The sequence below is a fragment of the Narcine bancroftii genome, chromosome 5 (assembly GCF_036971445.1).
Source record: "Narcine bancroftii isolate sNarBan1 chromosome 5, sNarBan1.hap1, whole genome shotgun sequence".
In the NCBI taxonomy this organism is placed as follows: domain Eukaryota; kingdom Metazoa; phylum Chordata; class Chondrichthyes; order Torpediniformes; family Narcinidae; genus Narcine; species Narcine bancroftii.
Genome location: NC_091473.1, coordinates 204,001 through 231,773, shown reverse-complemented (window position 1 = coordinate 231,773; position 27,773 = coordinate 204,001). Strand labels below are relative to the sequence as shown.

The following is a 27,773-nucleotide window of genomic DNA, read 5'->3' as shown; positions in this document are numbered from 1 at the left end:
TGTCCTCAGGTTGTGAAGCTCGATTCTCGGCGCGCAGCAGTCTGTACATCCACTCCAAGAAACACCTAGAAGATGGGGAAAAGATGAAGACCTGCTGCCCTCTCTCCAACTGCAGTAAGCTCTTCAACTCCAAGAACAGCATCAAGGCCCATATGATGAAACAACACAACATCAGCCCTGGTACGCTTTACTCCTCGCACCATGCTAACTGTCATTTGGGTGTTCAGGGACTGTACTGGATCCCAGACCACGGGTAGTACTGCAGGAGCCAGCTGCCAGAGTGGGTCCAGGGGCTGAGCCAGCCCCAGTCAACGGGTAAAAACACAGAAATGCTGGAGGAACTGAGCGGTCTTGCAGTGTTCATAGAAGGGAAAGATATTATTACTGACGTTTCGTGCTTGAGCCCTTCTTCAAGATGTAGAGAAAGCAGGCAGTGTCTGAGTAAGAGAAATGTTAGGGGAAGGAGTACAGACCAACAGTCAAAAGGTGATAATTTAATGTGGAGGAGGAAGGTGAGAATTGATGGGGGGGGTCGGGCTCTGTGAATGCAGAGCTGGGTTAAAGAAAAGGAGACTTAGGTGGGGTAGGGGTGGCTGGCTAATGTAAGCCGGAGAAATCAATGTGCATGGCATTAACATTGAATTTATGCCCATGTCTCTGTTCCTGTAGCTCTGTTCCCTTTTCTCTCAGTCTTCTTTACCTCAGCTCTGCATTCACAGATCCAAACCAACCCCTCCCCCCCCCCACCCCATCAATCCCCACCTTTCCTCTCTCCAGGGCTCTTCTCCATATCCAATTCACCTTTTGACAGTTGGTCTGTACTCCTCCCACTGACATATTTTGTCTGCATTTTCTATACCTTGAAGGAGGGCTCAGGCCCGAAACGTTGGTAATATATCTTTACCTCCTATGGATGCCGCGAGATCTGCCGAATTTCTCCAGCATTTCTCTGTTTTTACAATGTCTGCATACTTTCATGTTTCACCACAGACCACAACACTTGCAGGACTCCAGCAGTTGAATTCTTGTGCACCACTGGGCAGCAGCGTTGTCTATCTTGCGGCGAGAGCACTTCCAACCTACGTTGCCCACTTGGTGGTAATAGTTGCACACCTGTTGCCTTGAGCTCCAGCAACCCTGGTTCAATGCTCACCCCGGGGTGCTGTGTGGGTTTCCCCCACATCCCAAAGACATCAGTGGGTCGGTGATGGATGGAATCTGGGGGAAGGGGGCAATTGATCAGAATGTAGGGAGAATTTTTTATAAATGGTATTGATGTGGGGGAAAAATTGACAATGTGGGATAATTTAAAAAAGAAGATTAATTGGTATAAACCCTCTTTGATGAAGAGTGCTGACCTGAAATGTCAACCATCCTTTCTCTCCCACTGCTGCTACTGGACCTGCTGAGTTCCTCCAACGGATTGCTATTTTGCTCCAAATTCCAGCATCTGCAGCCTTTAGTATAATTTGTGCTTGATGGTCAGTACACACTGTGTGGGCTAAAGGGTCTGTCCATTCTGTACATGACTCTGTGACAAACCTTTGCATTGAAGGTTTCCTGGTTTTCCTCTTTTCCATCTCTGCAATCTATTCCATCTTGCCAACCTTGGAGATATCCACACCCCTAAAGTCCTTGCCTCTGGTGCTTGCTAGTTTGTCATTGGAGAGTTTTTTTGGAGGAGCTGGGTAGGGTGTGATGTGCTAAAGATTTTCTGCATTGATCTTGGCGGAGTTAGCCGATTTACTGACAAGCAGGGAATTTTGTTGCAGATCTGTTTTCCCAGTTGGAGTTGACCGGCTCCCTCACTCCAAGTAGTGAGCTGACCAGTGCGAGCCAGAGTGACCTCAGTAACGTGGACATTGCCTCGCTCTTCACCGCTGTGCCTGTCACTCCAGTCAGCATCTCGCCAGACATGTCGCTCGTGAACTCCGGCATCCTGACCATTGACGCCTCCTCTGTGGGATCCACCCTGGGTGGCAGCGTCTCTGTCAACAGCAGCGCCATGGCACAAGGCACCGACCCTCTCATTGTGGCCACGCCGGACATCTCTCACTCCATGGATGGCACATTGGGGCTCCCTGCCGGCATCTTGCAGCAGAGCACCTTGAACCTGGACAATGTGCAGCCGGTCAACACGGAGGTGCTGGGAGCCCTATCGATGCGGGGTGCTGGCAACTGCCAGGAGCTGCAGGGTCTGTCGTCCAGCGGAGCCCTCAGCCCCTCCAGCAGCCTGGGACCCAGCCATGTGCCTGAACTGCTGGCTCCAACCAAAGTGGAGTGTCATATGCTGAGTGTGTCTGACGTGATGAGTCAGCAGGAGGGCAACAAGGTTGTCACGCAGTACGTCTTTTCCAACTTAAACACACCGAGCAGCACCTTCAGCGTGCAGAGAGAGCTAGAGTCGAACGTGGCCTCAGGCTGTCCCTTTCTGGTAGGTACAGGGAGTTGCTTGGCTCTATCGATGGGGTGGGAGAAGGTTCTTGTGGTAGACATGTTAATGAGGTGTGAAAGTCCTGTTGTGCTACCCTCTTGTTTCAGTGATGCCAGGTTCAGGGCTTAGGGAAGTACCTTGTCAGTCACCTGTGTGCAAGGCCAAACACAGTCTGCTGGCATCAGTTGGAGAGGAATTGGTGACGGTTTTGGTAGAAATGCAGATTATAAGATATAGGAGCAGAAGTAGGCCCATCAGTTCATCGAGTCTGCTCCGCCACTCCATCATGATCTGATCCATTCACCCACTCAACCCCACTCCCCGGCTTTCTCCCTGTAACCCTTGATGCCCTGTCTAATCAAATACCTGTCAATCTCTGTCTTAAGTACACCCACTATCTCGTTTCCCCAGGTCTGTGGCAGCAGTTTCCACAGTCTCATGGCCCTCTGGCAAAAGAAATTATTCCGTAACTCTGTTTTAAATGATCCCCTTGTATCCTGAAGTTGTGTCCTCTTTTCCTGGACTCCCCAACCATGAGAAACAACTTTTCCACATCTACTCTGTCCAGGAATTTCAGCATTTGAAATGTCTCTATAGGCCCTTATACAGTGAAAATTAGCCATCTCTCACATTGCCTACTCCCTCTTGTCATTCCTCTGCCCCACTCTTTCACACTGTCCATTCCTGAGATGAGGCTGTTAGGCAGCAGGGTGACGGGGTTATTGGGATGGAGGGGGGTGGTGGGATTGGTGTGGGACTGATAAGGGGGACTGTGGGAGATGGGGAAAGAGGAAGGGAGAATGGAAGAGGGAGGGAAGGGTGGGGAGGGAGGGGAATGGAGAAAAAAGGAAGTGAGGCTGTGGGGCTCAGGCAGCGGGACAGGGAGCTGTCAGGCAGTGGGGCGGTCGCAGGGTGGCCGTTGCTGTGCTACGCATCCCGACCCCTTTTACCCTGGGAAGCCAGTGCGCTGCTCTGGGCTACATAAAGGAACTGAACGATTCATCTTTTCCGTCTTCTGCATTTAAAAAAAAACGAGCCAACGATAAGGCGGCCTTTGTTCATTAAAAGCCCCTTATGAGTTCCCTCCTCATCCTGTACTCCCATCAAGTACAGTCCATGAGTCAACAAACATTCCTCACGTGCTAACCATTTAATTCCTGGTATCATTCTGGTAAATCTTGTATGGGGGATCGGTGCGGACTAGAAGGGCCAAGATGGCCTGTTTCCGTGCTTTAATTGTCATATGATTATATGATCCTTTTCAATGCCAACATGTCTTTTCTTAAATAAGGCACCCAAAACTACACAGTACTCACCAGTACCCTGTAGAGTCTCATCATTACATCCCTGGTCTTGTACACTATTCCTCAAGAAATGAATGCCCACATTGCATTTGCCTTCTTCACCACTGACTCAACTTGGAGATTTACCTTTAGGGTATTTCGCACAAGAACTCCCAGGTCCCTTTTCACCTCCAAATTTTGAATTTTTTCCCTATCATAATAATAGTCTGCCCATCTATTTCTTCTACCAAAGTGTATGAGGCAGATCCAGCAGGTTTTGTGTCCAGATTCTAGAGTCACATGTCTACGTCGACAAGGCAAGTTGTGATCTGCAAGGGCAGTGGAAATAGAGGCAACAGGAAAGGGAGTGAACACTGGAAAGAGGGGAGGTGAAGGGAGTGAGACTGGAAATGTTTGAATGGGCTGGGAGTTCAATATCAAGAGAAAATTCTATGATGACACTGGTCAGGTCGGACCTGCAGTATTTGGAGTGGACATTCTTTAATTGGGATTTAAAATGTTACAGATTTAACAAAGCAGGGAGGTCTGGGAGAGAAGAGAACTAAAGGGGAGGCCCTTAGGGTGAAAGGGAAAGATTAAAAAATGAGAGGTGTGATAATGAGATAGGTAAAGAACATTCTAAAGGAGGGGGGAGCTTAAAGGAGAATGTGCGATATTTATTCTTCACAGAGTGGTGGGTGCCTGGAATGGGCTGTCTGAGGTAGTGGTGGAAGCAGATGCAATAGTCATGTTTAAGAGGCCTCTAGATAAACACATGAAGATGGAGGGAAATGGATCAGGTGCAGGCGACAGTTTTCATCTGATTTGGTCATCATGTTTGACACAGACATGCGGGCCCAAGAGCCTGTTACTGGGCTATACCTGTGAGGTAAGTGTCTGTATAAATGGGACTAATTAATAAAATAAAAGGAGCCACTGTGAAGATCCATTGAGGCAAGTAGTCGATGAATGCGGTGTTGAGAATTATGTGAAATAATCTCTTGTGGGTTAATTGTGTTTAGTGCCACCCATTACAGAGACAGTGACCTGGGTTTGAATCCAGCGCTGTCTGTAAGGAGTTTGTATGTTCTCCCTGTGTCTGTTTAGATTTCCTCTGGGCACTCCGGTTTCATCCCACCCTTCAAAACATATGGGGGTTGGAGGTTAATTGGTGTATTTGGGCTGCACGGGCCCGTGGGCTGGCAGGGCCTGTTACTCTGCTGAACGTCAAAGTTAAATTTAAATTGGCCATCGTAAATGGCCCCTAGAGTGTGGGTGAAAGGTAGGTTGTGGGAGGAGGGGTTGATGGGAATGTGGGGAGAATAAAATGGGATTAGTATATGATTGTTGTCAATGGATGCTTGTTCATAGACAATGGGCAGCATTTCTCTCCTGAATAACTGTAGGGACAGCAGTGGGGCTGACCAGTGCTGAAGTTGTGGTGGTGCATCGTCAAAAGCTGCCACTGAGTGTTAGTGCAGTGTGTCCATCCTGTGCACCTTGTTTCACTCTGTCACTAACCGATGCAATGATCCTTAGGAAAGTGGAGGGTCAGCGAGGACAGACTACCGGGCTATCCAGTTGGCTAAGAAGAGGAAACAGAAAGGAGTTGGGGGCAACCCAGGTAAGGGCTTCTGTTTGAAAGCTCATTGCATGGGTTGTAGTTGATTTGGTTGTACATTTTCTATTTGCTTGCCTCCCAGTCTTAACAGCAACTGTTGATGAAATCCACCCTTCCGACAGCTCTGTCTGTGCATTTCTTTTTGCCTGCTGTATCCTATTCTCTACTCGGCACTGACTGGTTATTTTCCCTCCTGCCTCAGAGAGTTCCAGCTGTGCCAACCAAAGGAAGAAGTCCAATAGAGGGCAAGCTCCAGTGCCAGCTTCTGCTGGCCAGACCAGCCGGTTTGGGAGCGTCATGATGCCTGCCGGCGGCCTGTCCATCCGTGACCCAAGCACAAGACCTCACTACGTCCAGAGCCAGCTGTTGCAGGTAAGCTTATCCACCTGAGGTCCAGGTTCCTCCATCCTCTGGGGCTATATGCATTGGAGTCCAGAAGGATGAAGAGAACCTCATAAACACATTTCAAATGCTGAAAGGCCTGGACAGAGTAGATGTGGCACAATTGTTTTCCATGATAGGGGAGTTCACTATAAGAGGGCACAACTTCAGGATAATAGGGCTTCAATTTAAAACAGATACAGAACATTTTCTTTAGCCAGAGGATCATGAGTGTGGAACTTGTTGCCACAGGTAGCTGTGGAAGTGAGGTCATTAGGTGTATTTAAGGCAGAGATTGACAGGTAATTGATTCGTCATGGCATCAAGGATTATGGGGAGAAAGCCTGGGAGTAGGGATGAGTGGGAGGATGGATCAGATCATGATTTGAATAGCGGAGCAGACTCGATGGGCTGATGGGCCTACTGCTCCTACATCTTGTGATCTCTAATTCAGCAAACAGTGTTTGATGTGAGCATTTCAAATCCCAGCTCCCTCTCCCTCCCATTCACACCCAGTCACGTAGGAGAGCAAATTGTCAAGTCCTGTCACCTTGTGATAAACTGTGGGGCAACCAGGTTGTAAACCTCAGACAATGTTCGTTCTTCTGGAATTCCTCACCAGAGAATAGTTTCTCTTCATCCTAGACTATTAAATCATTGTTCAGAGAAGAAAGTCATCCAACAGAATCCCAATGAACTGGGAAAATGGGCAAGGAATGACATGTGCGAGGTGTTCAACTAGAACAGACGAATGGCAGGCCCTAAAGAGTGTTGTAGAACAGAGAGACTTAATGGTGCAGGTATAGAGTTTCCTGAAAGTGGTGACAGAGGTAGATATGATGGTGCAGAAGGTAAAGAAATGCTGGAGGAACTCAGCCAGTCTCACAGCGTCCTATCTGCAGACACCGTGATTGTACTGGTGCTCCTCAACTTGCAATGGGGTTACACTTTGGCGAACCCATCATAAGTCAAAAAATTTCGTAAGTTGAAAAAGAATGCGCAGCTACCATTTTTTATAATAAAATTTTGAATACCTTTATTCCACACTGAAAAAACCATTGACCGAGTGAGCATCGCGAGAGAGTATGTTGTATGCTGCCATCGCCCAGCATCACGAGAGAATAATGTACTGCATATCGAAGAGATCTGAAATCGAAATTAAAATTACAAATTCGAACCATTGTCACTTCAAAAAATCGTAAACCAGACCATTGTAAGTAGGGGAGCAACTGTAGTCAAAACACAGAAATACTGCCAAGTACTGCAGGTCCGACCTGACCAGCATTTCTGTGCATTGACTGCAATCTGCAGATTTTTTTATTTCACTGGCTAGGTTGCCCTCATTGGTCAGGGCACTGAGTACAGGGACATCATGTTGCAGGTGTTCAAGATGTTGGTGAGACAGCATTAGGGGGGATTGTATGCAGTTCTGGTTGCTCAGCAAAAGGAAAGATTAAGCTGAAAAAGGTTCATGAGGATGTTACTAGGACTGACTCGTTATGCATGAATTGTAGGAAGAGGATGGATAAATTTGGACTTTTTTTCCCCTGGTGTGTTGGAGGCTGAGGGGCAGAGACAAGATATACAGTGCCCTCCATATTCAAGATTCCTTTATTGTAACGTATTGACTGCAATATTACATAAAATTTGCCTTCATCTGCTGGAAGGCAGACAGATTTGCCATCAGCAGAAATTGCCTGAAGCGCCTCTTGTAGTCAGAGAAAGAGAAGTAAAAGAGAGTTCCCAAGTCTCCTTGTATTCGTTTCCAGCGGTGTTGCAGCCACACAGTCCAAACCATCAGCAGCCTGAGCTCCAAATCCAAACCTCCGACATGGTCAGGGAACCTTCAGCACCCTCTCGTGTCCCGCTTCCAATACCTGGTACCCCTCCAGCCAGTCACAAACCAGTATCCAGCTGTCCGCTGCCTGGTGTGAATCTCTCGACTCCAGTCACCAGCAGCTCACGGTCTCCACGGGTTCCTCACCTCAAGTTGCGAACAGCCCACTGCCCATGTGTTCTTCAGCCACTGGAACAGCGACACGCTTTTCCTTTATTTGCCCTTGTGCCTCACCGTTTAAACTTTGTAATCAAACTATTCACAAGATGGAACTGGACATTCCAGATTTTATTCAGGGTTATTTGTGTACATTTTGGTTTGATCATGTAGAAGTTACAGCATTTTTTATACATAGTCCCCTTATTTCAGGACATCATAATATTTGGGACATAGCGATGGTATGTACATTAAAGTAAGCATGTTTAGTATTTTGTTGCATATCTCTTGCATGCAATGACTGTTTGAAGTCTAGTAAATCACAAAATTCTGTAGATGCCGTGGTTGAAGTAAAAATACAAAATGCTCGAGAAGCTCAGCAGGTCCAACATTGTCCTTCATGTAGCAAAGGCAGAGATACATAACCGACATTTCAGGCTTGACCCTTTCATCAAAGTATGAGAAAATGCCAGTGCCAGCTGCTGCTGGCCAGACCTTGCAGAACCTGAGCAGATAAGATGTTTCCATACACCTCTTATTAATTTTGTTACAGTTAAACCAGTGATTCTCAACCTTTTTCTTTCCACTCACATACCACTTTAAGTAATCCCTATACCATAGGCGCGCTACCCAGTTGGGGCTAGTTGGCCATAGGACCGATTTAAGGTGCCTGTGAAAGCGTTCAACCAGGCCATTGGATTGGGGGTGGTAGGCTGTGGTGTGCCAAGGTGTAGCTGTGTGCCAAGTAGGCTGGCTAATTCTGACTAAAGGGTAGGCTCCTCGGTATATGGTTAAATGTGCTGGGATGCTTAAATGGGATACCCACGGGAACAGCAGAGCTCTGGCACATGAGTCAGCTATGGTTTTGGTGATGAGAACAGCCTCTGGCCATCTGATAAACTGATCGACGATTGTGAGAAGGTAACGGTAGCCCTGCGAGACTGGTAATGTTGATGTGTATATGGGTGAATCTGTGGGTTGGCATTTCGAACTGCTGGATGGGTGCCTTAGTGTGCCTGTGGAGCGTGGCCATCTAACAGTGTGTTCACATATGGGCCCATTCACTGACCTGTTTTTGCAAGCCATGCCATACGAAATGAGAGGAAACCATGTGGACTGTGGTTCTAATGGAGGGGTGGGATAGCCTGTGAATTGAGTCAAATGCCTTCCTCCACAGAGCAAGGACAGCAGATTGGGGGTGGCCCATGGACATGTCGCAGAACAGTGTCCTGTCGCCTTGGCCCAGTTGTATGTCCTGCAGCTGTAAGCCGGTGATGGCGGTGCGGAAAGCACGAGTCTCGGCATCCACCATTGGACCTGTTCAAGCTCCGAATAATCCAGGCCCTGTGACAACTCCTGAAGTGTGGGCCTAGAAAGGCCGTCTGTTACTACGTTGTCTCCCTGAGAAGTGCTGGATGTTCGTTGTGAACTTGATGATGTAGGTGAGGTGGTGTTGTTGGCGGGCTTACCAGGGTTCTGAAACTTTGGAAATTAAAGGCTTATGGACCATGAATGGCCTCCCCTCCAGGAAGTATTGAAAATGCCATATTGCAAGGTAAAGTGCTAGCAGCTCCCTGTCAAAAGCACTGTATTTCACCTCTGGTGGTTGTAAGAATCAGCTGAAAAACGCCAGGGGTCTCCAGTGGCCATCCACGAGCTATTTGAATACTCCCCCGATTGCAATGCTTGAAGCGTTGACAGTTAGGGCAGTGGGGACAGCGGTTCTTGGGCATACAAGCAACATGGCATTGGCTAGGGCATCTTTGGTACATTGGAAATATGCTATGGTCTCGTCATCCCATGCCAGGTCCTTCTTCGTTGTGGCCATCATGGCGAAGAGCGGGCGCATGATGCTGGCGGCTGTTGGGATGAAATGGTTGTAAAAATTAACCATACCCATGAATTCCTGCAAGCCTTTTACCATGGTAGGCCTGGTGAATTGGCGAATGGCTTCCACTTGGTAGAGGTGCTGTGCTGTCCTTGGTGATCCTATGGCCCAGGAAGTCCGTGATCTCCATTCCAAACTGGCACTTAGCTGGGTTGACAGGCTGAACAGGCTGACGCGAGAGTACAGCTGGTGTAGGTGGGAGATGTGTTCCTGCCTATCTTTGCTTGCAATAAGGATGTCATCCATATAGATGAACAGGAAATCCAAATACCTACCAACCACATCCATGAGGCACTGGAACATTTATGCCGTGTTCTTGAGGCCAAATGGAGTAATTATGGCTCTCGATGTTGTCAGTATGTATGGGGATTTGGTGGTAACCACACACCAGGTCGATCTTGGAGAAGATGCAAGCTCCTTGTAGGTGGGTGGTGAAATCCTGGATATGGGGAACAGGATAGCAGTCTGGAGTGATGTTTCCTCGATATGTCTCTTATTTTCATGGACTCCAGCCACTGGAGGCCTTCGGGACCACGTGTAATGATGAAGGCCATTGGCTATCAGATCTGCGGACGATGCCCCGTTCCTCCATGCGCTTAAACTCTTCTTTTGCCAGATGCATTTTATCTGAAGGTAGCCGTCGGGCACTTACATAAAGGGATATGCTTTGGCATGGCAGAGATGAATTGTGGCTTGAGGATGGGCAGGAAATCCCACAAATTCTGGAGACGGAAGAACTTCAGGAAGAAATAGAAATTGAAAGAGCTCACAGAGATTGGCAGCGAAGTTGCAGTAAAGACCACGCTCCATCCTGGTCAAGTTATTAAGGTATCCATCAAGGGAAAATATATAAGGGCTGGCGGACAGAAGAACTAAAGAAATTAGAGGTCCATTGGAACATAATGGGAATAAAATATTTTTCTACCCAGATATAAGTTTTGAACTTTTATAGAGGTGCAAGGAGTTTATTAACCCAATAAAAGACACATTATGGAGAAAAGATTACAATTTTGACTTGCGGCACCCAGCAGTGTTAAAGATATTTATTCCCAGGCGGATGACCCAAGAAAAGCTCGAGACTTTTTAACTGACAAGGAAGAGAGTAATCGTCAGAAAGACAATATAAATGTAAATATGTTAGGAGGTTTACCGGTTGATTAACAGTTGGATTATATGAGAGCTTTGTTTAAGTGTTTAGAAAATATGCTATAAATTCTCCGGGGGAGGGCTAGAGTTGGGGAGGGATGGTCTGCTACAAAATCAATTGAAAATTACCGTTTACACCGCAGCCTGCAAAGTTAAGGGTGTTGTTGTCCTGCAGGTCAGCAAGGGCAACTCAATAAGAGGGGTTTTCTCTACATTTTCTTTTTTTATATTTCCTCAGTCTTTTTATGGTTCTTAATTTTTTTCAGGGTGTTTTCAGCATGTATAGAAAGATCTGTTAATTTTCAAGATGTGGAGGGAGAAAGAGAGTTGGAGGATCTGAGAGGGTGGTATGTAAAAAACACAAGATAACAGAATGAGCACGTTGAAGTTTATGGCTATTAATATTAATGGAATACATAACTAAATCAAGAGAAAAATTATTGACATCACTAAAAAAGGAAAAAAATAGATAGAGCATTTGTACAGGAAACTTGTTTAACAGAAGGTCAACATCTTACATTGAAGAGAGACTGGTTAGGTCAAATGGTAGTGTCATCTTAATAAAAATTTGCCTATTAAAATAGAAAAAGTAGTTCCTGACCCGGCTGGGAGGTATGTTATGACAGTACGCTAGATATACTCGGAATCCTGGATCTTATTCAATATATATGCGCCCAATGAGGACGATCAGAAATTTATGCAGGATTTTTTTTTTACAATTAGACATTTTAATTTTACTTTGATCTGTTATATAAAACCGGGAAAATTACAAAAAAAATAAAGCAGCTAAATTTACATCAAGTTCAATACAAGATATGAAGATAATAGACATATGGAGGAAACAACGCATGAAAGATAGAGATTGCTCATATTATTCTAACAGACATAAGGCTTACTCCTAGATTGATATGTTTTTACTTTCAGCCCTACTACAAGGGAGAGTCCAAGATGTTGAATATAAAACAAGATTGTTATCAGATCATCACCCTTGCGGCTAACAATTGCTTTGGAGGATACTCCTCATAAAGGAGACTTAACCACATGCTGCTAAAAAGACAAGATTTTAGGCAATTTATGGAACAACAAATTAAAATATATTTTAATATGAATGAAAATTCTGTATCAGATAAATTTATACTATGGGGTGCAATTAAAGCCTTTATTAGAGAGCAAATAATAAGTTATACAACAAAAATCAAAAAAAGAACATTACCAAGAAACAGAAAAATTAGAAAAAAATATTGAAAGTCTAAAGAAAAATTTAATGAATGGAGAAGATGTAGAGAAAAAAGATAACTGACGGAGAAAAAAATTGAAACATACCAAGTGGGAAAAAACATAATGAAATATTATGAATTAAGAGAGAAAACCCACAAAATCTTGGCTTGGCAGTTGAAGCCAGAACAAGTAACAAGAACTATTGAAGTAACAAGGAAGGGAAATAATCAAATTTCATAAACCACAAGAGATTAATGAAAATTTCAGGAGATTTTATAAGCAATTATGCCAATCCGAGGTCCTAGAGAAGAATAAGGAAATAGATAAAAATTTTTGAATATTGAGTTACCCCAGTTAGATTCAGAAGAGCAAGGTAAATTAGCAAATCCCCTAACGGTTATGGAAATGTATGGTACATTAATAATCTACCAAATAATAAAGCACCAGTTGAAGGCGGATTCCCCATGAAATTTTACAAAACTTTTAATAACTTATTAATTTCACCCTTTCTAGATGTAATAAAACAGGTGGAAGAAACTCAGAATCTACCTGAATCTTGTAAGATGGCAATAATCACAGTAATTCTGAAAACTGGGAAAGACCCGGTTCATACAGACCAATTTCCTTATTAAATACTGATTGTAAATTAATCATAAAATTACTAGCAAATATATTAGTGAATTGTTTTCTACAGTTGGTGAAATCAGATCAGACTGGATTTGTTAAGAATAGAAGAGCAGCAGATAATGTATGTAAATTTATCAATCTAATGCATACGGCACAAGAAAATAAAGAACCAACAGTGGCAGTAGCTCTGGATGCGGAGAAGGCCTTTGATAGGCTGGAATGGAGTTTTCTCTTTAAAGTACTACAGAAATTTAAATTACCAGAAAAATGTATTAATTGGATCAAAGCCCCATATAATAATCCTATGGCAAGAGTGGTAACAAATGGATATGTTTCAGATATTTCAAATGGAGTAGGTCAACAAGACAGGGATGCCCATTATTACCTTCTATTCCCTTGGCGATAGAACCATTGGCAGAAATGATAAGAACAGATAGAATGATAAAGAGGATAAGGATTAAAGAGGAAGAATTTAAAATTAGTTTATTTGCAGATGACATAATAATATATTTAACCCATCCTGAAAAATCAATAAAGAGGTTACATACCAAATTGAATGAATATGCAGCGATTTCAGGGTACAAAGTTAACACTGATAAAAGTGAAGTGATGCCAATGAATATGGCAAACTATACACAATGTGGAAAAAAATCCCCTTTTAAATGGAAGGTACAGGCAATACCGACAGCATCGAATCCACGCTGCTGAAGATCCAACTGCGCTGGGTAGGTCACGTCTCCAGAATGGAGGACCATCGCCTTCCCAAGATCATGTTATATGGCGAGCTCTCCACTGGCCACCATGTCAGAGGTGCACCAAAGAAGAGGTACAAGGACTGCCTAAAGAAATCTCTTGGTGCCTGCCACATTGACCACCGCCAGTGGGCTGATCTCGCCTCAAACCGTGCATCTTGGCGCCTCACAGTTCGGCGGGCAGCAACCTCCTTTGAAGAAGACCGCAGAGCCCACCTCACTGACAAAAGGCAAAGGAAGAAAAACCCAACACCCAACCCCAACCCACCAATTTTCCCTTGCAACCGCTGCAACCGTGTCTTCCTGTCCCGCATCGGACTTGTCAGCCACAAACGAGCCTGCAGCTGACGTGGACATTACCCCTCCATAAATCTTCGTCCGTGAAGCCAAGCTAAAGAGAAGAGACAGGCAATACATTATTTAGGCATCAGAATAAATAATGATTTAAATCATTTGTTTAAGCTAAATTATCAGCCATTAATGAAAAAAATGCAAGCGGACTTAGAGAAATGGAAAGACTTGTCAATAACTCTAACTCCAATAGGGAAAGTAAACTGTATCAAAATTAATATATTTCCACGGTTACAATATTTATTTCAAATGTACCTATTCCCATCATGGGAATTTTTTTCAAAAATTGAATAAATTGATAAGAAAATTTCTATGGAAAAGTAAGAAACCAAGAATAGCCTTGGAAAAGCTGATAGGGACCATATAAACAAGGGGGGTCGCAGTTGCCAAATTTTAAAATTACTATAGGGCTGCCCAATTGTCAGATTTTTATAAGGTAGGTGAAAAGCCAGCCTGACTGAGGATGGAACTATGTAAAACAAGGGGAAAGTGTTTCAGAACATGTACTTTACAAGTTGAATGAGAAGTTAATGCAACATAACAGTTTACCAAGACTACACTAAAATATGGAGTAGAATACATTTAGAGCAAAATATAATAAATATCAAATAGAGAATATGTTGCTAAAACAAAACCAATTAATACCTTTCACAATGAATAATATATATTTTAAGGAATGGTCAAGAAAAGGAATAACAAGAATTTAAAAAACTGTTTTCTGGGCAATAACCTACTAACATTTGAACAGTTAAAAGATAAATATGGAATATCGCACGGTTCAATGTTTTCATACTATCAATTAAAAATATATTTAAAAGAAAAGCTGGGAAATGATCTAAGGTTGCCAGAGGGTAGTAGCTTTGAATATATAATTAAAAAGATTATTACAAATATGTATATTAAATTACAAGACAAAGGAAAAGATGAGACAATGTACGGAGCCAAACGCTGTTGGGAAAATGATTTAAACATACAACATAATGAAACCTGGAAGGAATTATGTTTGGGCACTATGACAAATACAATTAATCCCCAGTGTCGAATAATACAGTATAATTGGCTTTACAGGCTATACGTTACACCTCAAAAGTTAAAAGAATGGAACCCGACAGTATCTGTAAACAAGAAATTGGTACAATGGTACAATTTGGACATGTGCAAAAGTGAAACCCTTTTGGGAGGATTTAAATTCATTACTAGATCAAATTATAAAAAAAACAAGATACTAAAAGACCCAGACATTTTTCTGTTGAGCAATATAAAAGACAGAATTAAAATTAAACTTAAAACAGATTCCAAAAACGATTTAACAAGATTGCATTAGCGGCAGCTAAAAAATACATAATGCAAACTTGGAAAATGGAAACACCCCTGAAAATACAGCGGGGGCTCACAGAAATGAACAAGTGCATTCCATTAGAGAAAATTACTTATAACTGAAAAGACAATTGTACACAATATGAACAAATTTGGGACCCATATATAAAATTTATTGGTAACCGCAACCTCGGGCCTCCAGCTCTTAACTCTTAACGAGAAAGAGTGTACATAAGGAAATGGTGAATCACACAATATTTAAATGACATGCTCCCTCTTGTTTTTTTACTTTCTCTTTTCTTTTGATTCTGTTGTCTCTTCTGTCTATAGTTATGGGGGGGGTGGAAGGGAGGGGGTTTGGGGAGAAAATGGAAAAAGTCACTTTGTATATATACGTACAAAGTTTGTGTAAATATTGTTGGAGATTGGTGATATCGTGACATTAAATTTTAAAAAACTTTTAAAAGGATGGACGGGAACTTGGCCAAGATGCAGCTGTATCAGTGGAAAATGTGACTGAAGCCGGCTGAGGGGCTGGGATTCCAGCCTCCCCGAGAAGGAAGGTCTGGAAAGTTTTGGGATGCACCAACCATTTGGCTTTTAGGTTGACTAGCAGGCTGTGTGCCCTCAAGAAATCCACCCCTAGGAGTGGCTTTTCTACTGATGTGAGTGTGAAAACCCAGTTGAAAGTCTCGTCTCCTAACCGCACCGCCATCCGTCGTTTGTCGAAGGTTTTTATCGAGCTGTTGTTGGGTGCTCACAGGGTGGGGCCGTGGTGTCTTGTACTGGTTTTGAATGTTGTCGGCTGGATGACGCTGATTTCTGCACCTGTGTCAACGAGAAACCTGCGGCCCAAGATTTTATCACTAATGTGGAGGAGGCTGTCTGGTTGGCCAGCCTTCGAAGCCATCAATTGCGGCTGGCCGTGGCGTTTCCCGGAAACGGGCAGGGCTGTCTGCATTTCCTTTGGTGGTAGATACACCATTTGCTGTCTGCTCCCTTGGTCGGCTTGTGTGGGGCATTTTTGGTCTCTGGGCAGGTGGGGTTTGGTCTGCAGCTCTGCCTGAGATCTGGCCAGATGGCTGACGGTGGACTCGTTTTCTTGTTTGGTCCGCAATAGGATGTTTGCTTTGGCAGCGATCTTTTTGGGGTCACTGAAATCTGCAACTGCCAGCAGCAGCTGTCTAGAAATGCCTGCTTGAACATGTGTCAGTGAGAGCATTTCATCCGTGAGAGCAGATGGCATTCTGTCCCCCAGGCTGTCCAGGTGCGACTGGAGATCCCATACGTGCTGATGAGTAATGATTTCAGTGTGTTGAATTTCCTCTGGTGGGTTCTATATGAGGTCATCTACTCTGACTGCGGTTTCCTGGTCCAAGGAGCTGACCTCGTGCTAGTATTTGGTAGAGTTGGAAGAGATCTGTTAAATCTGGAACTGTGCCTCCTCCTGTCTGAACCATGTGTCCAGAAGGTGGGTAGTTTTAGCACAACAGCGCTTACTGATGCAGCATCCATGCTGAGGAGACCAAAAGCGATACCAGCAGTCGGTGGGCTCGTCAGAACTCGTGAACTTTATTATGGCTAGCACATTGCCGTTTTAAAGCCTTTTCAGCTCTCATCCCACGTGCCGGAAACCGCGTCACTGTGACGCAAACACATCGCTTGTGCGCATGTGGGCCCTGAGCTTCTGCCGGAAAAGGACTGCGTGGCACCATCTTTGATGCAGCTGCTCCACTAACGCATGCATAACACACGGAGCCAATTTGCCTGACCATCAATTATGTGTATCGCCACAGTCTCATCAATCGACAAGACCTTATTCCAGAATTCTGCAGGTTCTTTTAAATACTTCCTGGCATACTGTAATCTGACCATCCTTTCTGAATGGTTTCCATCTGTATTTTTGTTCATGAAATCTTCTGTGGACAGAAGTCATTCACATTCACCTGCCTTTTGAAGATATTTTCTGTTCTGTCAGACATACGTTTGAGGATTTCTTTTTCGTTATTATGAGAATTCTTCTGTCATCAGCAGTGGAGGACTGTGATAGAACAAGCATTTCAGAATATTTTTCTATGGTGATAATTACAGATATACCTAAAAAAGATAGAGATCCATTAAAACCAGCTTCATATAGATCTATATCTTTACTGAATGTTGATTACAATATTGTATCAAAAGTATTAGCGAATAGAATTAATGAGTATCTTCCTGAATTGATAAATATGGATCAGACGGATTTTGTCAAAAATAGACAAACCACGGAAAATAGTATAATTCATCTAGCCCAGAAGAAAGAGGATTTAAGTGTTATAGTAGCTTTAGATGCAGAAAAAGCCTTTGACAGGTTAGAATGTAACTTTTTAAGAGTTTTAAGTAAATTTGATTTTAGTGTAAATTTCATAAATTGGATTAAGGCATTATAAAAATCCTAAAGCTAAGGTAATAACAAATGGGCAGGTATCTCAATCTTTTAATTTAACTAGATCTAGTAGACAAGAATGTACTTTATCACCAGCTTTGTTTGCTTTAGCTATAGGACCTCTTGCACAAAAAGTTCGAGATGATTGCCAGTTGAAAAGGTTTGAGATAAATCAGATTGAACATAAAATTAGTTTATTTGCTGATAATGTATTAGTTTATTTAACTCAACCGCAGTTATCACTGCCAAGACTTTATAACCAGTGTTAGAATGTGGGAAAATTTCAGGGTATAAAATAAATTGGGATAAAAGTGAAGTAATGGAATTGGTGAGAGGAGATTACTCACAATGTCGACAAAAAGTCCAATTTAAATGGAGATATAAGATTAAATATTTAGGTATACGTATTGATAATAAGTTGGAAAATTTATATAAATTAAACTATATTCCAATATTTAAAAAGATAGATGAAGATTTGATTTAAAGAGATGGGTAAATTTACCTATTACTTTAATTGGGACAGTTAATTGTATTAAAATGAATATTTTTCTAAGAATTCAATATTTATTTCAAGCTTTACATATCTATACCTCAATTTTTTTCAAGATTTAAATAAACAAGTTAGGAAATTTCTCTGGAAAGGGAAATGGTAAGAAAGTCATTAGAAAATTTAACATGGAAATATGAACAAGGGGGGTCTACAACTTAATTTTAAAATATTACAAGGCAGTACAATTAAGATTTTTAGTTTCTATGTTAAAACTAAATCATCTTGGGTGGACATTGAATTAAATAAGATAAAATTATACCAGAGGAGTTTATTTATAAATGGGAATCAAAGATGCTCTGATTTTAAAACATATGCTGAGTGTTTGGAATAAAGTTAAATTAGAAATTGATAGAAATCTTATTTCGTTTAAAAATGCCATTAATGAATCCTTTATTAATTTTTATCAAAAGATTACTTTTTAAATATAAGGAATAATAAAAAAATTTCAAAACTGGAAGATTGCAATGATAACGGTAGATTGATGTCTTTTGATCAATTAATAATTAAATACGATACTCCTCGTAATACACTATTTTGTTATTTTCAGATGAGATCTTATTTAAGAGAGAAATTAGGATCAGAAATGGTTTTGAAAGATCTTTCTAATTTAGAGCAAATTATACTTGATGGAATGACTAAAAAAATTATTTCCATTGTGTATATTTTGTTACCTACCCTAAGGTAGGTTTGTTTAATTCGAAAGAAAGGTGGGAACAAGATTTAGATACCATAATAGACCAGCAGGATTGGCAAATTTTATGTAAAGAAGTTCTGTCTAATACTATTGACGTAAGATATAGATTACTCCATTATAATTTTTTACACCAATTGTATATTACATCTCAGAAACTGAGTAGATGGAGATCGAATTTATCCAATCAATGTTTTAGATGTGGAACAGAAATTGGAGTTTTTTTTTTCCATTTTACATGGTCTTGTCCAAAGGTTAATTCTTTTTGGGTCTCTGTTAGTAAACTTTTCTAACGAATCACTGGATCCGTTAAATCCTGAATTATTGTTGTTAGGAAATTTTGAAAGTGTTACTCCTAAATTATTGTTGTCGGATTCTCAATTAAAATTTGTTAAGTTAGGTTTAGTACCAGCGAGGAAATGTATCGCTGTAACATGGAAATCCGATGTTTCATTAACATTAAATAGATGGCATGCCAAGATTTAGAGTTGTATTCCTTTGGGGGTAAATATTCTTTACCTGTATGCTAGAATGATGAGGTAAAAATTATAATTTATTTACATTTTTGCTTTTTGGATTCTCCTGTCCAGTGACATTTTCTGTGAATGAATAACAATTTTATGGTAGTAGGGTATCTTGAGAGTCATCTGATGCAATCCAAATTAATTATTATGCAGTTATGGGGGAGGGGGGGGGTTTGGAGGAGTTTTTTTTTTAAAGTTTTTTTCTATGTATTTTCAGCATATATTTTTTAACATTGTATTATGGTTAGTTATTATGTATGTTGATTAAATAAAATATTCAAAAGTAATGGAGGACTTCCTTGACCTACCAATCGCTTTGTGATTACTGAGCTTACCAGTAAGCTCGCTCTTCAAAATGATGTTCTAAACAGTTGATTGTGGTCATCCTAAGGTTAGAGCCATGTCTCTTACTCATAACAGCTTCTTTGGCTTTCATTGGGCACGACTCTGGTCCTCATGTTAAAACTGGCAACTTCAGACTCCAAAGGTGATCAAAAGCTTAGAAGCAAGCCTAGCTCTCTTATACCTGCACCAATGAAGCAATTAAACAGACCTGAGTCCTCACAGACACCTGTGAATGCAAACGTTCCAATATTATGGTGCGCTGAAACGAGGGGACTATGTATAAAAAGTGTTGTAATTTCTACATGATACAACCAAAATGTTTACAAATAACCTTAACTAAAATCAGGAATGTGCACTTCAATCACATGTGAATTGTTTGATTACAAATGTAAAACCGTGGAGCACAGGCAAATAAAGGGGAGAAAAAAAGTGTCTTTGTCCCAAACATTATGGAGGGCGTTATATACTCATCAATGTTTTCCTTGGATAGGAATCCTAACACCAGATGCCATTGAGTTATGGTGAGGGGAAAAAGATTTAAGGGGACCTGAGGGGCACCATCTTCACACAAAGGGGGCAGAGAGGAAAATCTACAGATGTTGCATCTAGTGCAGTACACACAAGTTCTGGAGAATCTCAGCAGTTCAGGCTACATCCATAGGAAGTAAAAGGCAGTGGATGATTTTGGCCTGAGCCTTTCATGAAATGTGAAATAGTCCACTTATGAGGAAAAAAAATGAAGTATCTTATCAAAATGGTGAGAGATTGCAATGTTTCGTTTGTCACAAAATCCCTACGGGGCAAGAAGAGTTCTGTGAGCAGGTTGAGGAGTTATCTCTAACAGCCAAACAAAAAACACAATTGCACAGTATGGGATTGCAGTGAAAAGAACATCTGTGAGCAACCGAGATACAGAGGGATTAACGGTCCTAGTGCATAATTGGCAAAAAGGTCATGTGCATGAACAGTAAGTAACCAAGAAAGCTAAGGGTATTGTCCTTGGTGTATTGCAGTTGGTGTAATGTGTGTCATATTGATCTCCTTGCTCAAGGATGCAGTCGATAACCTGGAATGGATGGGATTCCTTTTGAAGAGGCCAGGCCTGTACCTGCTGTAAGAATGAGAGGGGAGTCCATAGGAGAATTTAGAACCAAGTCACTCTCCTAGCAGTTTTAAGATAAATGAGGTGAAATATTTGAGGGTCAGACATGGTTGGAATTGTCTTCCTCAAAGGGCAGCGGAGCAGAATCTGAATTATAATGGCAAGATTGATGGTACTTGATGAGGAGAGGATAATGGGGTTACAGTGCTGAGGATACAATGGAATCAGCAGTAATGGAGCCTGCTTGATGGCCTGAGTGGTCTCCTGTCCTAATCTCAGTGTTCCCCTGTGACTGGAATGGAGGCATTGAGCAGTTTGTGTGGTAAGAGGGACTTGTCATGTTGCTCACTGTCTCCCTTCCCCTGTCACTCGTCATGCTTCTGTTGATAATTGTGTGGACCTTCAGACCCAATCAGATGGCAGTGTCGGCTCCTGGTGTTTAATCAACTGAATCTTTCTCTTTCAGGATGATCCAACAGGAGACGGGGAGCTTGCATTCCAGCTCACTGCCCAGTCTTCAACCTCCCACACACAGCTCACTGTTGATCTTCCCATCAACATCCTGCAGGTACTCACCTCGAAACTCAAATCACTTCCACAGATTCCCAAAAAGGGTCATCTCACATTTGCTTACAAAATGCACAGTTGTAAATACCGGGTGTGGGGTCAGGGCGCACGTGTAAAGAGAAATGGTTAATGCCTTGGATCAGTGACTTGAATCTTTCCAGTACTCTCTGCTTTCCTTTTACAACCTATTGCATAAAACATTGGTGTGACATCACTTGGAGTATTGTAAGGAGTTTTGGGCTCATTTAAGAAAAGATGTGCTGATATTAGAGGGGGTTCAGAGGAGTTTCACAAGGAAGATTCCTGGAATGAAAGGGTTATTTGAGGAGCGTTTAACAGCTCTTGGCCTGTGCTTGTTGGAATTTAGGAGAATTTGGAGGGGGATCTCATTGAAACATTTCAAGTGTTGAAAGGCATGGGCGGAGTGGATGTAGAAAAGTTTGTTTCCCATGGTGGGAGAGTCCAGGACAAGAAGACACAACTTCAGGATTGAAGGGCATCTGCTTTGAACGGAGATGCAGAGGAATTTCTTAAGCCAGAAGGTGGTGAATCTGTGGAATTTGCTGCCACAGGTGGTTGTGGAGGCCAGGTCATGGAGTGCATTTAAGGCAGAGATTGATAAGTTTTTTATTAGCCAGGGTATCAAAAATAATGGGAAGAAGGCTGGGCAGTGGAGCTGAGTGGGGAAAATGGATCAGCTCATGATTAAATGGCAGGGAAAACTTGATGGGCTGAATAGCCTATTTTTGTTCCTATGTCTTGTGGTCTAAGGGTTGCCCTTAGTTTAGAGAAGGTTAAGGGGAGAATTAATAGGAAATTTAAACTAAAAGGTTGGAGAAATAGTTTTCATTCTCTGGAGTAGTATTTGCCTGAGGGACACCGGCAGAGGATGAGCAGGGGAGGAGAGGGGACATGTGTTTACATATGAATTGTGAATGGAACATGTTGTTTGAAAATGTTCAGCAGAAACATTTGGAAATGATCTGGTTCAATGCTTGAATGAGCAGACATTTCGGGACCTTTGGTCTAAGAGTAGGTGTTGAAGCTGAAATTTCTCTAGCACGGGCGCAATGGGCCAAATGGAGTGAAACATGAAAGTCTGCAGATATTGTGATTTTAGTAAAAACACAGAAATTCTGGAGGAACTCAGCCGGTCTCAGTGTCCATAGGAGGTAAAGATATATTACCGATGTTTCGGGCCCGAGCCCTTCTTCAAGGTATAAGCAAAGAGCAGGAAGACGTCAGAATAAAGAACACTGGCAGGGGGAGGAGTCCAGATGATTAAAACCTGGCTCAATGATCCAAAGCCCTTTTGTTTGCCATATCCCTTCATTCCCTTGAAGTGGCTCCTCTGACTAGTTCTTTCTTTAGTCCAAAAGCGAAAAGGAGGAGTGTGGCAAAATGTTCCGCTGATAGAGAGCAAATCCTGAACTTAAACCAGAAAACGGTGGTCAGGCATGATTGTGGAGAGAAAACTTTGTTAACATTCCAGTCAAAGACCCTGTCAGGACCTGAAGGATTCTGATGAGGGATCAAGTACTTGAAACAGAATTAAATAGGAAAGTCTGCACATACTGGGGTCAACGGAAACTGTGTGCCCAACCTGATGAGTATTTTCAGTACAGGTTGTAACTCTCTTATCTGGCACTCTGTGGTCCGGAAACTCCCATGGTCTAGCAAGTTTGAATCTGCCGCCATTAGTACAAACTCCTTACAGACGGCGCAGGAATCGAATCCCAGTCCCAATTGCTGGCGCTGTGCCGCTCCACAGTATTATTTCCTGTTTTAAGATTTGTTCTACTTTTGATAGGTTTATGTAGGGGGTTTCCTATAGCCTATATACACCTGGGAGTGTCTGATCTCAGAAGGTAAGCAGGCACAGGGCTGGTCAGTACTTGGAGGGTGTAGGTTGCTGTAGGTTTCTGTGAGGGGCGCTGGACAAAGTGGCGACTCTCTGTCTGCCTTACGGTCGACAAAAGTTAAAGAATTTCATGTATGTTACATTCAAAATTAGTAGTACGTGACAATAATGGAACCTTTACCCTTGGGTGTCAATTTCTGTTTACCAGCATTTTCAGGTCCCAATGTCACTGGATTAGAGGTTCAACCTCTACTTTGTTTTGTATCAGGAATAACCACATTGATTCCATGGTTCAGAAGTGCAACATGGTGGCTGGGCTACTGGGCTGGTTGAGCATTTAGATTCTACATTTTTTTTTTAAAAACCTACATTTAAAATGTTGATCTCTCTTTTCTAATCTTTGATTTGTTATGAAGCTAGAAATGTTGACTAAGGAGGTAATTTATCTCTCTGATAAGAATTCTGTCTTTTTTTTTTAGCCAAACAGCTTCTTTCTTGGTAGTGGGTTTAGATTTTCCTTTTTTATAATAAAATATCAATGCAATATGATCTGATAAAAATGTGGGGTACCTTGGAAAGAAAGAAAAAAAGTAAAGAAAATATTAGTCCCAGTAACAGTAACCCTAAAGTTGGAAAGCAACTAAAGTCCCCTCAAAGCAAAGCCTGTCCCCTGCACTATGTTTGTTCCAAGCAGACCCACCCTCTAAAATAATTGCTGACCATTATATCAGAACTTTACTCATCGTCAAGAAGGCCCAGTGCCATCACCCAGTGGAATTGTAGAGAATGCACACCTCCAGCTCCGGAGCCTGTCTTTGTTAGCAATGCCCACAGCCAAGTAATAAATTATATGGGAGCATTTGGTCTAGTGCCTGCTGTGGAAGCAGTCTGTTTTGTGGATGGTTTGACTTTGTTTATCTTGTTCCTCAAACCTGTGCTAAGTCGAGCCTAAACTTGCCGACCCACTCAGCAATATAAAACGCAACCGATTTTTTGACTATGGCTCCTTTAGGGCTCTGCTCAAAGTTTATGGGCCCCTTCCCTGCCAAGCAGTCAAGTTTAGTTGGCTTCTTCACATTTCTCTCCTACCGACTACATTTTAAAAAAATGTTATTATTTCAGTCTGTGGATTCCCTCCCCCGTCCCCCTCCCCCCCCCCCCACCACTTTCAATGTGCTGTGGCCCCTGTTGCGTTGAGAATGGCTGATCTAGGGTCATGAAGTGAAGGGCTGGTTGACAGGTAACTTCTCGAAAAAAGTAAGACTTTTGAGTCTTGTCTTTGAAGGTTGATTATGTTAATTTCTGGGAAAAAGAGGTTGCCATTCAAGGAACAATTGAACTGATTGGATCTGGAGTTCAGGTGATCTCGTTAAGAATGAATGATTGATGGGTGCTGGTGGGATCGGTGTCTTGAGCATGCACCCCCTTCCCCTCAATGAAGGTGTCTTGTGTGAGAGAGCACAGTGTCGGTACAAGGGCTGAGCCTCAAGATGATAAGGAATTTCTTCCCTCTGGGATGTGAATCTTTGAAATCCCTTCCCTGGAAGTTGTTGATGCAATGCTATTCTGTATAGTGAAGGTATCAAATGGTGGTGCAGGCTTGCGGCATTAGGTAGTTCCTGTTAAAACAACCAGTGGAATTGTGGAGAATGCACACCTCCAGCTCTGGAGCCTGAGTTTGAGCAGCGCTGTTTATAGATTTCAAGCTGGCTTTGTTGGTCGTTCTGTAATTTAGATGAGATCTTTTTAAAGTCTGTCTGAAAATATTTAAATCATTTACTGGAATTCTTTGAAATGTGACAAGCACTGTGGATAGAAAGGAACAGGTGAATGTGGCATACTCTGGTTTCCAGGAGGCTTTCGATAAGGGCTGCACAAGACTCCTGCATTAGAGAAAGATGCACAGGGTTGGGGGAAATGTATTAGCGTGGATAAAGGGTTGGTTAACCAATAGAAGGCAAAGAGTCGGGACAAATGGGGGTATCTCTGGTTGGCAGTCAGTGGTTAGTGGAGCACCAGTGAAAGTGATGCTGGGCCTGCATCTGTTCACGATATACATGAATGATTTTGAGGGGCTGAGTGTTGTGTATCCAAGCAGGCTTGACATGGGATAGATGGTCTAGTCCTGCTTCCATTTCTTGTGTTAAGAAGACATTTGAATTTCAAACATCTGAAACTGGAAAGAGGTGTGGGATGTGTGTCAGGCTGAGAGCAGAGTTACCACTGAATCTACCCATTCAGCCCAGGGCTCAGTGCTTGTTCTGTGCACCATAACTCTTCATCACTCACCCTCCTGCAAAGAAAATCCCCGTTTTTCATTGTCCATGTGTTTATCCAGCTTCTGCTTAAACCCACCTGCTGGTGGCCGGGTGCAGAAGGATGTGTGGGGAGGGCAGGATGAGAGGAGGCTTGTGTGGAGTATCAGGGCCTTTATGGTCCAAAGCCACAAATCCACTAGTCTTGGTTCCCCAGAGCTGCGGACTGAGTTTGTCACTCATTGGCTGCCTCTGCGACAGCTAACCCCACTTTCTGGCTGTAACCCTTCTCTTTTCTGCTTGTTTCTTGCTTCCTGTATCTCCCCCCACTCCCAATCACAGATGTCTGATCAAACCCTTTTGTACCTTCAAAGACAAAGTCGGGGGGAGGGGGGCCCTCGGCTTCTCCTTTCCCACAATTAGCATTTTTGCCATGAATTCCAAAAGTACTCTTGGGTGGTGGGAGTTGGGTTAGGGTTCAATGGTGCACAGTCCCTCAGGGTTGGGAGAACTTGCCTCTACTCCACGTCAGGAGTCCTGCTGAGCTGTTGCTGGCCTTGCAGCCTCGTGCTCAGTTGGGCAAGAGCGGCGTGGTAGGGCGGGCATGTGGATAATGAACCATGGTGGTTGACACCGGCTACTTTTAGCCAAAGATAGTTAATGCAAGTAAGACCATAGGACTAGGATCAAAATGACAATTCAGCCCATCGAATTATCCATTCAAATCACGACTGATATGTTTGTCCTCTCGACCCTGTTCTCCTGCCTTTTCCCCATACCCTTTAACACTTGGACTAATTAAATCATGGCTTTAATCTCCATAGGAGCCTAACCCATCAGCTGAAGACGACAGCTCCAGCAATTCCCAATTCACAGGGAGCACAATAAACCTTCAAGACTTGGAGTAGCAGAGCCCTGATTCCATGGCTGCCAATCAAACATGGGACGGGATCTGGCACATACTTGCTCTGGAACAGCCGGTGATGGCATTCCATAAAATAGCCACTGAAAAGCATGATCAAAGGCCTTGTTTCTGCCCCACAGTGCAAGAGGGATAGTCGAACCGTGAGCCAAAGACATTGGGTTCCTGGGATGGGGTCAGCATCAGGAATAACTGCTGCTACTGGAGACCCAAAAGACGGGTGTGTGATCAGCAAGTCCAGGTGCCATTTCTAAGGAACAGCAGAAGTGAGGGAGTACGATGTGTTGCTCTGAGCGAGACTGCGTGTGGAGTGCTGATCATCATCTCTTCCTGTGCACGGCTCGAGGTTGGACAATTGGGTAACCCAGCTCAAATAATGTCTGGAGTTGAGCACTGAGTATCTGAACATCATCTGCCTTTAAAGCAGGTTGCCCAAGGAGAACTAGAAATGAGGTGCCTTTCTGGACAAAGTCATATTTCTGCTGCACAATCCGTAAATTATTTCACGGTTCCCTGTCCTCAGAAGGTCTGTGTAACTAAGACTACAAAGCCCTCGGAAGTGAGTCTGTTTGGACCTTCTGGCTCCATTCCAGAAAAGAAGTGAGCAAGAGATCGTTGAGCAGCTGGAGCATCTCTGGAGCCCAGGAATGTATATCTGTCTGACCTCTGCTGCAATGAAGTTTGAATAGTGGGAGAGCTGACCACTCGGTGAGCGACACCGTGGAGCATGGTTTGGACTCATCCGTGGGCATTTCACCTTGAGAGCAAACCTTGCACAGTGGTGGCTCAGTCACTGCTAACCTTTAAATATGTATATTTTTAAAAAAATATATATTGTATAGTATGTATATTTATTTATTTTGTACATTTCTAAGGAATATTTGACAGAGGAACATTGAGTGAACGGCTGTAAGTGAATGTGTGCATCTACTGTCTCTCCATGTTTGGTGGGGGGGGGGGGGGGGAGAGTGGAGAGAGTGTGCACCGTACATTCACTGTACATTAAATCTCAGCAAGAACAGAATAGATTGCCTCTGGCGGTTTTTAATTTTTGCACTAAAATTATTGGATTGAGCACACTTGCTCCTCAGCGATGACTGCACTGACAGGTTACTCTGGTTTCCACTTACAATTTTGAAACTTAACTTTTTTCTCTGTTAAGGGTTCCAACATCATGACCCAAGCTCCTGCTAGGCAGCAGATTTGTACGAAAAAAAATAAATGGGATTTCCCCGTTTGACTTCAGTTATTGGCAGTGATGGTTGAAGAATTTTTATTTATAAACCTTAACGTGAAAAGTTTGTGCCAGTAAGTGATCGTGAAGCTTTCAGACCCAGGGGACTGAACAGCAACCTGGAGAGTCTGCTGCAGTTTGTCCAGTTGAAGTGTGTGGTTAATCACCTTCCCTTGGATGATGCCAGCAGGAATTGTGTCAACCGAATGTGCTCATTGATGTCCCCTCTTCTCTGTCTTCCCCCCCCCCCCCCCTCTCCCCAGCAACTTAACATTCACTTGGTTTCTCA

At 42.8% G+C, this 27,773-nt stretch overlaps 1 protein-coding gene across 1 annotated transcript in view; it reads left to right on the top strand.

Annotated features, from left to right (window-relative positions):
* Positions 1-27,495, top strand: part of LOC138763012 (zinc finger protein ZXDC) — a 39,650-nt gene extending 12,155 nt beyond the window's left edge. Inside the window, exons 5-10 of the mRNA XM_069936497.1 lie at positions 10-180; positions 1,773-2,434; positions 5,257-5,341; positions 5,541-5,710; positions 21,112-21,213; positions 26,153-27,495. Of these exons, the coding sequence (XP_069792598.1) occupies positions 10-180; positions 1,773-2,434; positions 5,257-5,341; positions 5,541-5,710; positions 21,112-21,213; positions 26,153-26,236 (1,274 nt within the window). The 3' untranslated portion in view covers positions 26,237-27,495. The remainder of the gene's footprint in view (positions 1-9; positions 181-1,772; positions 2,435-5,256; positions 5,342-5,540; positions 5,711-21,111; positions 21,214-26,152) is intronic.
* Positions 27,496-27,773: the final 278 nt, after the last annotated feature.